At 39.5% G+C, this 12,484-nt stretch overlaps 1 protein-coding gene across 2 annotated transcripts; it reads right to left on the bottom strand.

The window, feature by feature from the left end:
- Positions 1-608: 608 nt before the first annotated feature.
- Positions 609-4,500, bottom strand: bud13 (BUD13 homolog). 2 transcript variants are annotated; one of them, XM_067608096.1, is made up of 11 exons: positions 4,314-4,500; positions 4,059-4,146; positions 3,348-3,432; positions 3,178-3,252; positions 2,887-3,075; positions 2,279-2,583; positions 2,080-2,188; positions 1,748-1,886; positions 1,442-1,623; positions 1,242-1,323; positions 609-1,040 (listed from the first exon to the last, which is right to left on the bottom strand). In XM_067608096.1, exons 1-11 carry the CDS (start codon positions 4,451-4,453, stop codon positions 947-949), a joined length of 1,488 nt encoding a protein of 495 aa, XP_067464197.1. In that variant the 5' UTR covers positions 4,454-4,500; the 3' UTR covers positions 609-946. The 2 variants fall into 2 exon arrangements, with proteins under 2 accessions (XP_067464197.1, XP_067464196.1); XM_067608095.1 differs by having other exon boundaries at positions 2,887-3,252.
- Between the last annotated feature and the right edge of the window lie 7,984 nt (positions 4,501-12,484).

Below are 12,484 nucleotides of genomic sequence, written 5' to 3'. Positions count from 1 at the left end.
ATCCTAGAAGTTGATCAAACCCCTTTCTCTCTGGACAAGCTCACTCACTGTCTTGTGCATTTGCAAATGTATGATGAAATAACTACAGATATAATATTTGAATTATAAATTTATAATATAATTCTATTAAACAATCCCAACTCAAGATCCATTAACTAGCTTTTCCAAAATCTTTCAACCAAAATATTTGAACTTAATCAGAAGATGGTGCTTGCTCAGCTGTTGCTGAGATGGATCTGTTGATATGCCAGTTATGATTTCATCCATAGCATTTTGAGGACTTCTTGTACATTAACGATGGTTCAGTTTTATTCAGGCCTTCCAGTTGTCTATTCATGCTGACTCACTTTAAGCACCTAAAGGAAACCTGCCATTGTTACTGTCTGAAGAAAAATTTCTGCTGAGTCAAGCCCACTCCCCTGAAAAAGTTTTTTTATTGGATTCTTAGAGGCTAAAAAAAAAACTATGCACTTCCAGAACTATTTTATATTTGGTGCAATACACCACCGTTCCACCATATAACATGACTGAATGTCGACTTCATTATGCTTTCATGGAAAATTGAAATTGTGCTGATGTATGTGTGAAGTGACCACACAGCTCAACACTTTACAAAAACAAATTATTTAATAAAACTGTAGAAAACACATCTGTCTCTGCTCCACATAGAATCAATAATTACAAAATCATAAAGATGCTGTCACTTCACTGCTATGTACAGTTATGTTTGTAGTTTATCAGTTTGCTATAATCCAGTATATTGTACAGTGTACAGTATCAAACTGCTTTGAAACAAAATCTATTTCAAAATATCAGGTGTGTTGAGTAGATGTGTCTAATCTGTAGTTGTTTCAACAGTATGGATGAGATATTCTGCCTTGACTTTGATGTCACACTAGTTCTATTGAGGATGGGCCATCCTGCTCTTCAGCTCTGCTCTTGATCATTACATGTCCTCGACGCTCCATTTATAAGCTGCCTCCTGCATGGCTTTTTTATCTGCCATCCGCATGTAGCGCTTCTTCTCAAAACCATTTGACCTGTGAGACACAAACAAAATGAAATTCCACTGTTAATCCTGCCATAACACTCCTCATTTCACAATAATTTTACAAATAACTGTGCAACCGTATGAGATGTGGGAGAACAGAGAGGAGTAAGGATCTGTAATATATGTTAAATGACATAAGGTCACATTCACTCCATGTCGTCACTCTGTTTCACAGACTCGCACACCATACCTGTCAACTCCATCCCACCGGTAGCCTGGTTGAAGATTGAAACGATTTGGAGGTGGTGCAGGGCCTTTATATCGAGGTTTGTCTGGAAAACAAAAGTAAAATGTTACAGATGTTTATTTAACTGTATAATGTAGATGGCAAACAACCATTTTGCATCAGTCAACTCATATAACAAGGTACATATATTTAACATTTAACACCTTGTGTCTTAGTATTGCGGTCCTTTTTCCGTCTGAGCATGGCAGCCATCGGATCTCCTTCCCTTTCCTGCTCTCTCAACATGCGGTCGAGATCCTCGTCATCGTAGTGACGTGCCAGCGGCTTCTGGGCTTCATGCACTGCATCCTCAAGTTTCTGCTGTTGCATTTGGCCCTGGGCCAACCTATAAACATATTTTGATGTTGATCAGGGTAAAAAGTAGGTACATAACACATTTCAATGCTTTATGTGTACAGAACTGCACTCTGTAGCCTTTTCTATTGTGAGAAGATATTATGCAGACTCACCCTTTACCCCACTGAGCGTATTTCTCATCCTTTGCTGCTTTTTCTCCAGCTTTCTTCTTCTGTTCCTCTCTCTCTGAATCCAAATCCCTCCTCTTACCACTCTTGTCTCGGAACACAGTCTGAGCATTGCGGGATTCATCTAGTGATAGCAGGGAAAATGGTATAATGTAATCTCAGCGGAGATTGCATCATTTAACTTTAAAAGAACTAATCAGTACTATGATCATTAGGTATGCATGAATCACAGGTGATACGAGATGCAAAATCCTGTGAGCTCTGACATGAACAGCTGTGAAGGAAAAGTATCTTAAATTAAAAAAAGCTGATCCAACCTTCCAGTGGCTGGTTGTGTCTTTCTCTGCGTCGGTTCTCTTCCTGCTCTTTTCTTAGAACATCTACAGAAACCAGACCTGCCTTCCCACCAGAAAGCATCCTATGGCCCTGAAAAGAAAAAAAGATTGAGTAAAGACTTGGTCCCAATCAACAGATGAAATATTTCATATTAATCTTCAGATAACATCAGTTGTTCACCTGTGACTGGCCAGGTCTACGAGGTGGTGACAGATCTTCATCTGAGACCTTCCCACTCTGTGGCCGCCTCCTGGGTGGAGACTGGTCAGAATCGGAGCCCCGTCTTGTTTTTGAACGCCTTCTTGGTGGAGATTGGTCAGAGTCCGAAGCTCCTCCCTTTTGTGGCTTTTTTCGTGGAGGTGACTGGTCAGAGTCTGAATCATGTCTGTTCTGAGACCTCTTAGCCAGCGGTGACCGACGGGGATCAGGTGAACGTTTCTGACTTGATAGCGATGAGCTGGGTTTTCTCCTGGCAGGAGATGAATCTGACAAAGAAATGAACCGTTATTTAGTAAAGCGTTTAAATGAATGAACTGAACACTGAAACAAAAAGTTACTTTCTCTTTTAAGGAAGTCCACCAGTTGGAATTTGAGGTGGTGACAGTAAAAACCTAAAAGGCGGGCCAATATATGGATATATCCAGATTTATCATTTACCATAATGATGTAATGAGATAGGATGTCAATATTGTTGTAAACATGGCATATTGGGTGGTTTTCTCGTTATTATTATACTTCGCTACTATGTCAAAGAGATCTGGGCTCAGAAATGATTTCTCATCACTCACCTTTACTCATCACCTTCCCCGATTTCCCTGAATTTTGCCTTGGAGGTGACATGTCTGGGGAGTCATGGCGACCTCTTCTAGGAGGGGATATGTCTGGGGAGTCATGGCGACCTCTCCTGGGAGGGGATATGTCTGGGGAGTCATGGCGACCTCTCCTGGGAGGGGATATGTCTGGGGAGTCATGGCGACCTCTCCTGGGAGGGGATATGTCTGGGGAGTCATGGCGGGTCTTTCTGACAGGAGAATCATCTCTTCTTCTCTTTGATGAAAGCTCTGGCGAATCATGGCGACTCCTGCTTGATGTCACATGCTCTGGATATTGATCCCCTCTTTCATTTCCCTCATCTGAGTCTTTATTTTCATCAGCTATTAAGAGAGGAGACTCAAAGTAAATAAATACATCTTGTTTCACACACAGACACAGATTCTCTCTACTTCTTTCAAGTACAACGGTTCATTACCTCCAATCACTTTCCACCTGTTGCCGGTTCTGAAGGCTTCCAGCTGTTTCACTTCTTCTGGTCGATCGTCAACTACCTCCGCTATCTGAGTAGATGAAAACAAGACATTAAGTTACAAAACAGGATTAAGTGATATAGTGATATAACGATACATTTGATAAGCATTGTTAGAGATTTTGTCATTCTATCAATATCATGGTAGCCAAATTTTACATGAAAGGGATGCTGCCTGGTGCAAGGCATGAATAACTAAATCACCCTCTGATTTGTCTGTTGGTCAGACAGATTGTTCAAATCTGACGACTGTGATCAGGATTTTTCACCATTTTCTGTCATTTTATAGACTTCATGATGAATTGAGTATGAAAATAGTCGTTGTTTGCAGCCCTAATCACTATATATATATTTATGTGTGTGTGTGAATATAAATGTCAACTTATATGTACTGTGATAACAGGTTTTTTTTAATCTAAATCGCACACTATCTCAAGACACTTCCTTTTGCATTTTTGAAATTGTGACTCTTTTGTCAAGGTTTAAATAATGATAAAGCGATAAAACGCAGTTTATTTTTCTTGCAAACCATTTAATACCCCCACAAATGCCAAACGATAAGGACAGAAATATATGTCTACAATTAAGTTACATATGTTTTTGAATGTTTTTACCGTGTGAATCAGACCAGCTAATTAAAGTTAGCCAAGTCCTTACCACTGGAGCTTCATCTTCTTCCTCTTCAACTTCCTTTTCCTCTCTCACCATCTGTTTCCAGTCAATGTCATCGTCTACTATTTTAAGCCTTGAGTTAAAGAAGTAAAAATGAGTTAAGTGCATCTATTTATCACTCAAAACAAAGAGTTTAAGGCAGCGAGCAGCGCCAAACAGCTAACAGCTACTGAGACTCGGCTAGCTTAACGGCTCAACCTGCCGGCGATAGTTGAATTAAAATAATCTTCATCTACTCACCCTTTCTCAGGAACCTTACGCCGCTTCTTTTTAAGTTTCCCCTTTGATTTCTTGGCATCTTCATCGGTGGATAAATATCGCTTTAAGTATTCAGCTTTAGATAATTCGGGTCCTTTGCTGCTACCAAATGAGGCGGCCATCAGTGTGTTGTCGGAAACTACGTGTGCCGCCGAGGGTCAAGAATGCCAATTTCAACCACATGTCGAATCTCAATATCACATGGGTTCACATATTATTCGAGTCTTAAAACAACAGTCAGGAGCCCAAATGAACATTGAAGTAGGTGTCTTGCTGTAATCATTCCCCCTGTTCATACTGACCATTAGAAGATTCCTTCATAATGCACTTACAATGTAAGTGATGGGGGCTAAAATCCACAAGCCTCCTTCTGCGCAAAAATGTATTTAAAACTTTATCTGAAGCTAATATGAAGCTTCAGGCCTCCAAATGAGTCAAATAAAGTAGATATCTTTCAACATTACAGTCTTTTTAGTGCCAAAGTCCCTCTTTTTGTTACTATACTTCCACTGCAGCTCAACAGGGAAACACTGCCGGAGGAAACACAAAGAGGGAATTTAATAATAATAGTAATGATATTAATTATGCATTTAATTTGTACTGCACTTTTCATTTGCAGTGAATCTCAGAGTGCTACAGTGTTAAAACATATAACATAAAGAAAATAACAAGACAAAAAAATTTTGTCTTACCTTCCTGAACAAAATGGTTTTTAAGCTTGTTTGAAAAGAGTCTAGGTCTAGTCTTTTTTCTAACCTTTATTTAAATTTCACTGAGAGGAGTGTGAGAGTCTCTGCTGCCCTCACATGGTTAGAAAGGCTGTTCCACAAGTGTGGTGCAGCAAAGCAGGAGAGGAAAAAAGAGGGAATTTGAAGCTAAAAAGACTGCAAATGTGGCAGATATCCACTTGATATGACTAACTCAGACTACTGAAACCTCATATAAGCTTCAGGTTCATTTTTAACACACTCCCATCACTTACAATGAAAGTGCATTTGAAGGGGATCTTTTAATAGCCAGTATGAACAAGAGGAATGATTACGGCAAGGAAAACCTCTTTCACTGTTCATATGGATACTTGACTGTTGTTTTAACAGACTGGAGAATTGTGAAGCTATCCTTTAAGGGCATTGAGTAAAGACAGAATAGTACGAGACGGCATTTATGTGGTTCAAATTAGAGCCTGACCGATATATCGATCAGCCGATATATCGGTCAGCCAATATTGGCCTATCACAGATATATCGGTATCAGCGTATTTGTTGTCCAATATGCATTGATATATATATATATATATATATATATATATATATATATATATATATATATATATATATATATATATATATATATATATTTGCCTTTAAGTTATATAGGCAATTTTATGTATATTTGATCCTTTTTCTTTATTCAAGTTTTATATATACATTCATATGTCTTTTGTGTTCAGTGTTTTTATAATTATTGAAGTTTACTGTTTCAGTGCACTGATGTCATTTTATACAATAAAGTTTATTGTTAAACTGTAAAATATCATGCCTCCATGACATATCTTTGTCACAAGTGTTTGATAGCCACATTTGAGGGATCATTGCAAAAAATGTACATTTATGTATATATTCTATATGTATTTGATTATCGGCTGATATACTGATATCGGAATTTTTTGTACTTGGTAATATCAGTATCAGCATTGGTCCCCAAAATTGTTTGGGCCCTAGTTCAAATCAATAGATTCACTTGTGAACTCTTTAACCCATAGACTACAACCCAACGCTACAACATGTTGTAATTCTGTGTGTGTGTGTGTGTGTGTGTGTGTCCTTGTGTGTATCTGTCTGCAGCTAATCTCGCATACTACTGGACCCATCAGCATGATATTTTTTGTGCACATTTATGACTGTATGCTCAACAACCTCTTGTGGTTTTGGTGATTCACAATTTTTGAAACCTATTTTATCACACCATTCCTTATGAGCCTATCATAAAGCTTAGACTTCCGTCTTTTCAGCAGTCCTCGCCATTTTATGATATGTGTTATGACATAGCAAAAGGCATTTCCGGCAATTGGCTGGGCTAAAAACAACAAGTACGTCTATCTGCAGACTCAGAGTATCTACACGACACACCCACTTTACTACATGACACACCCACTTGGTTCAGTTAAGGCATGAGGAGTGGGATGGAAAAGGTTAGGGGTCATCAGGGTGTGTTGTGTAACATGCCATTACGGTGACACCATCAAGGGGGGTGTGTCATGTTGTAAAGTGGGTGTGTCATGTAGGTTTGCAAAACTGCAGATAGACTCTTCCCAAAAACAAGGCATACAATCTGTTGCAGGCGTGGCTCAAAAACTGACATCCGTAGAAAGGTGTGGTCTCATCTTGAACCAGAGCATCTGCAGATTAATTCCATACCCGATATGTTATGATCATGGATGTATAAAGAGAAGTTCTCTTTATTCATCCATAGTTATGATCCACTAAAGTTTGACACGATACAAGCCGCCATCTTGACTGTAGGGGAGCCAGGAGGGACAATTGAGGGAGATTCAATACTTCTTTGTTGGGGAGGGGAGACGGAGGGAGGTAGGGAGGGGTTTTATTTTGTGTGGTGTGTTACAACAGATTGTTCTAACTAAATAACAAAATATTTTACATTAATAATGTTTAAATTGAGAAGTTTGGACATATTGTCCTGTTTATTGTTTCCTTATTAAGTTTATATAGTAAGGACATTGTGTCCGAGGTTTGTCTCCATATAGCCTGTCTACTCTGATTACACCTTGATAATGTTTCCTGCATATTGTCTCCCCTTTACTCCAATACCCTCATGCATACATGCTGGACAGACAGCCTGCCCTGCACTTCCTGTTCCCCACCGACATGCCCCAAGACACACTTGGCGGAGATCTGCGCTCTACTGAGTGCACTCTTCTAGTTATTGTTGTTTTACACAAGAGACAATATCTAACTTAAAATAGCATACATTTATTGAAAACAATGGTTGCAGCTTCCAAAGTAATATTTACATTGCAAGTTACTCAGTGTATCACACATACAGCTCTGTGTGCTTCCACAGCAAAAAAAAAAAAAGCACACCTCTGAACATTTCTGTTGAATCATTTTACAAGTCTTATTCATTCTATTTATCATCAGAGAGAGTTATGGCAACAATTTATTTAAGTGCTCTTGGGTGGAAAACAAAAGTCGAGACAAAGTTGCAAGCTGTTGGTTACATAACACCGTCTGTTTACTCAAGAGATGTTTGTGGTTGTGGCAGATGCTTAGGCGTGGTCATATGTGTGTGTGTGTCTGTGTGTTGGTCAGCATAAGTCTGGTTGTTTAGCTGCGTGTGTGATAGAAGAAGAGCAGCAGACAAACAATCCAGGAGCAGGAGCTCTGCAGAAGCACGCTGACAGCGGAACACGGGACAAGATGATCTGCAGAGAAAGTTGGAGAGAGATGTTGGCTGCAGACAGTTTTTTGTCTCCCACTCACTTATTCTCATGCTCACTCCCTCAAATACACACACACACACACACACACACACAATCACACAATTCACCTACCTCTCTCGATGCTGACACTGGCACCCACCCCAGATATTTTGCACATGTAGGTGGTGTTGTGGGGGAGTTTGTCCCTGAAGTCTTTCAGGGTCATTCTGTAGCGGTGCGAGTCCAGCTCCTCCACGTAGCTTTTGTCTTTGAACTGGCTCTCCGCTGCTGAACCGGACACGTTGGTGTTGATGAGGGACTCTTTGGATCCGAAGGACCAAGAGAACTCATAGTCGGTGATCTTGTTCGGCTTGGGATCAACCAGGCAGTCTACTCTCAGGTCCTCGTCATCTTCGACACACACGGAGATCAAATTACACGTTGCTGGGATCAGCAACACTGGGGCAACACACAGAAAGGCATATGAGAAACACAGAAGTGATACATTTAATTTATTACATAGAAGTCTTCAGATACCAGAGTAGAAATATTTCTTGAAAATGATTCTCACCTCCCAGAACTCCATACACGAACAGAGACTTGAGCATGATGGAAAAGCACCCATCCAACTTTAAAAAAAGAGAGCAAAAGTAAGACAGAAAAGCAAATTACAAAGAGCATCAAATGAATTTAGTTTGACCGTGACATGACAAAATGAGTTGTGATCCATTTATATCAGGCTGTCTGGGGGGTTGTGAGATCATTCTGGGTGAGGTCATCTCATTGTTTATAGGACAGTGACAAAAAAAGAGCAAAAATAAGTTGAATAAAACAAACTAAAAGGACAAAATCATCCATTTGGTCACCTTGTAAGGTCGCAAATACAGTGAACATGACTTTGTTGTTTGTGCCACAAGCCGAAAAGTTGGGGACACTCTGATCTAATGATCCTCTAATTGCCTTCAGAATTGCCTCCAGCCAACATGCAGCCAAATCTAATGACTGCACATGATTCAGAGTGAAATATGACACAAATGTTTACTCTTTTCTGTTTTATTGTCCATCTGTTATTCTACTCTTCACATTTCTGCAATGCCCTTGCCACGGTTTTGTATTGCCATTCTCTCAAGTCTAATAATTACATAGTGAGTCTTTAATTTTAAGATACAGACTAATATTTGTCAGCACATACTGTAGGTATTTGTAATCATATCCTGTGTACCTACAGTACATACTCTAGCATATTCCCTGTCATCCTGGTGTGACCTCACCTATTCCCTGAGCTGCAGATGAACATCTTTGAGGGGTCTTACCTCCAATCAAGGCTGGCTGATGTAGCAACTCCTGCTGTCTTGCTCTCGTTTGGCTGGGGGATAAATAACTGCTGGCAGTTGCCTCAGTGTGCAGCAATGCAGCGCATCACACTTGTGAGACGAGGTGGGAGTGATACAGAGAGGCGGAGGAAGAGTGGGAGGGGTGAGGGTGGACCAGAGAGCGCTGATTCGTCTTTCTCCTCTGCAGTGCCTGACGGAGGACACCAGACTGCGTGTGCTGAGGCAAAACTCGGTCATCGTTTTTTACCAGCAGACAGGGTGTTATGACCTTTTCTCCTTTTCCTCCCTCTGGTCGTCTCCTTGCTTTTGTATCATTATCAGCTCTCATGTCCTGATTTGCCCTTCAGATCTCTCTGTGTTGTTCTGATGTCCATGTTGGTTTTAAAGCTGCTCTTATGAATGAATAGCTCTGCTATTACAAATGACCTTTTCTTAGATTAGAGTGATTATTCTACTGTGCTCTGTATAACAAACGCATAACTGAACACTGACTGTGGTGAATAAAATGACTACGTGGAATTATTTTCATGAGAAAATACAAAGAAATGTCATTTTTATTAACATGATTGTATAAATGCATATCATCATGGGGTGAATTTGTGTCACCATAGAAATTTCTAGCATGGTCACATTGAATGACTGACAATGGAGGTGGACTGTCTCCACCTAAAGGCCAATAAGAGGAATTTCAACTTAGTTGCAGGTTCATAGCCTGCATCACAAGTTTAGTGGTTGCTGTATATGTAAGTATGATCAAAACCACTGGGAAAGTAGGATTTCACAACATGGAATCCATTTGCATCATCCAATCCTCAATTTTTTCAGAGTGAGAGCTGAACACTTGTGGCAACACAGATGGAAAAAAGTGAAATATGAAAAAATCTACATACTAAAAAATTAGAGTCATTATAAAGTGGATCACAGAGGCGTGATCATGCAGTGTGCAGAAGGCAGGAAAATAACTGGACAGGATGCAGTACTTGTTCATCACAGAGAAACACACATTCATACTGTTACAGTTCAGTGTCATTTCTCACCTGCCCATACTGGCTGCCTCTACAGAGCTTCCCTCCTCTGCATATGATCTACCCCTGGACATTCAGGTCGCAATTATACATATGTCCTTTCACCAGTAGATTTCAGTGCATGTGGACATCACTCTTTCCTACACTGTAACTCTGAGTGTCCTACATTTTTGAAAAGAAAAATATTTGCATATTGATAGATTCTGTATTTTTTCAATGAAGAGGAAGAAATATGCTGTAAAATATTTGACTGTAAGTTTACAGTAAATTACAGGCTACCAGTTCCATTACTTTCACATCAAGTTACTGTGCCACTTTTGCAATAAATTTTAGTAAAATAACATCTGTACACTGTGACTTCACAGTCCACCATGCCATCAAACTACTGTGAAATAATTTACAGTGCAGATGTGCTTTTATTTTTTAGCAGATAAATGAACTCTTTAATGGGAAAAACATATATGACACAAATTATTATTCATAGCACAACTGATACACAGCTATATGTCCCAGTAAAGCCTGAAAACCCCACTAGCTTATCCACCATAAAAGACTGTCTAGTAGACATTAAACACTGCATGTTTGATTACTTTCTTCAACTAAATTCAGATAAAACTGGGATCCTTATCATCAGCCCTGACAAATTGCATATTGTTATGTGTGGCATGTGGGTGCAATACTGTACACTGCCTGTGGGAGTGTTTAATCTCTCTCTCTCTCTCTCTCTCTCTCTCTCTCTCTCTCTCTCTCTTGTTCTCTCTCTCGCCCTCTCTCTCTCTCTCTCTCTCCGGTGCTCTTCCTCTCTCTCCCTCTGCCTTCCTTTGTAGGAATGAAGCACCTGGAGCCAATTATTCCATGAGAGAAAAGGGGGGACCTGAGGGGTGGTGTGGGGAGACACACCAGCAGCAGCAGCAGCAGCTTCTGGGGAATTTTTCCCCTTCTTCTTAGTTTTCTTCTCAACATGATTTAGAGTGTTGGGTTTTGTTATTTTAGTTTGTTATTTTAGTTTGGGATGGAGATTACTGGTAGTCTAGTTTTCGGGTTTGGTTTTGATTATGTTGATTACACTTTTCTTTTAATAGGTAGGGGAATGAGCTGGGTGTGATGGCCCATGGTGTGGCTAGCCCAGTAACTTCCCATCTTTTGTTCTTTTTGGCTGGGATCTCCATCTCCTTTTGTTTGTTTGTTTTTTTTTTCTTTACCCTTTAAGTATGGTTGAATAGTTGAAAATAAATGGCTGTTGTTAAACCAGAGGTTTTGGCGTCCTTGTTATGTTTCGGTCTCCAGGGGGAGCCTTTGTTTGGAGAGGATGTAACATATATATTTAAAATCCTCACGTGGTCTGTTTTCCAACAACACTAAGTCATCTGTCAAAATCTTGCATGTCTTATTCAGTTCCAGCCTTAATTATAAAATTCATATTTGTAAGATTGTCCAGTCTTGCACTTATCATATAAGGAATATTATTAAAATCTGCTCATATCTGAGCTTGAGAAACACAGAATCCATCACACATGCTTTCATTTCCTCACATTTAGGTTACTGTAATGGTCTCCTTACTGGCACCACTGGCCCATCATCAACAACACAACACATTTCTTTAGAGCTGGGTATCGTTTAAAAAATTATGATACCAGTACCAATACCAGTTCCCTTAAAGTGATACTGATACCAATAGAGTACTTCATCCAATACCTTTTTTTTTTCTACTTCATTCGATCATGTGAATGGAAGCATTCAGTTGCGTAAAATGCCACCACTCCCTCCATCCAAATGATATTTACAAAAATACATTCTGAAAGTGTTCAGATTATTAAAATATTTATTTTTGTGGCATCTCAGCGCGCTCAACTGCCAACTCCGTCAAATACACCGCGCCGGATTTCACCACCACAGATTGTATGGGTGTTGTGGTAGTGGGCCAATCACACGTCGTATTAAGTCAAAGAACGTTTGTGATGATTGGCTGCGAGCAAAACCATACAAATAGTCTTTTTTTTCTAGATCTGGGTACAAAAAGAATCAAATGCTGGTATCGTTTGACTGGAGAAATGTTCGATACTACTTGGTACTGGGTTATTTCGGTCAATACGTTGAAGCTATCGAGTACTGATACCTAGCCCTACATTTCTTTCAAAAGGCTTTTGAGTAACCTCTTTTAAATATTTTTAATTAAAATTATTATTATTATTATTTTAATGTTTGTTTGTTTGTTTTTTTAACTTATTCCATTATCCAGTTTTGGTAAATTTGTCTCCATGTGGTTGGTTGTGTTGGTTTTTTTCTGTGGCTTTTTTCATTTGCAATCTCTGGTTTTGGTCAGTTTTTACATGTCTTGTCTGCCTCACACGGCTT

This window comes from Thunnus thynnus, chromosome 13 (assembly GCF_963924715.1).
Source record: "Thunnus thynnus chromosome 13, fThuThy2.1, whole genome shotgun sequence".
NCBI lineage: Eukaryota > Metazoa > Chordata > Actinopteri > Scombriformes > Scombridae > Thunnus > Thunnus thynnus.
This window is presented reverse-complemented; position numbering and strand designations above follow the sequence as displayed.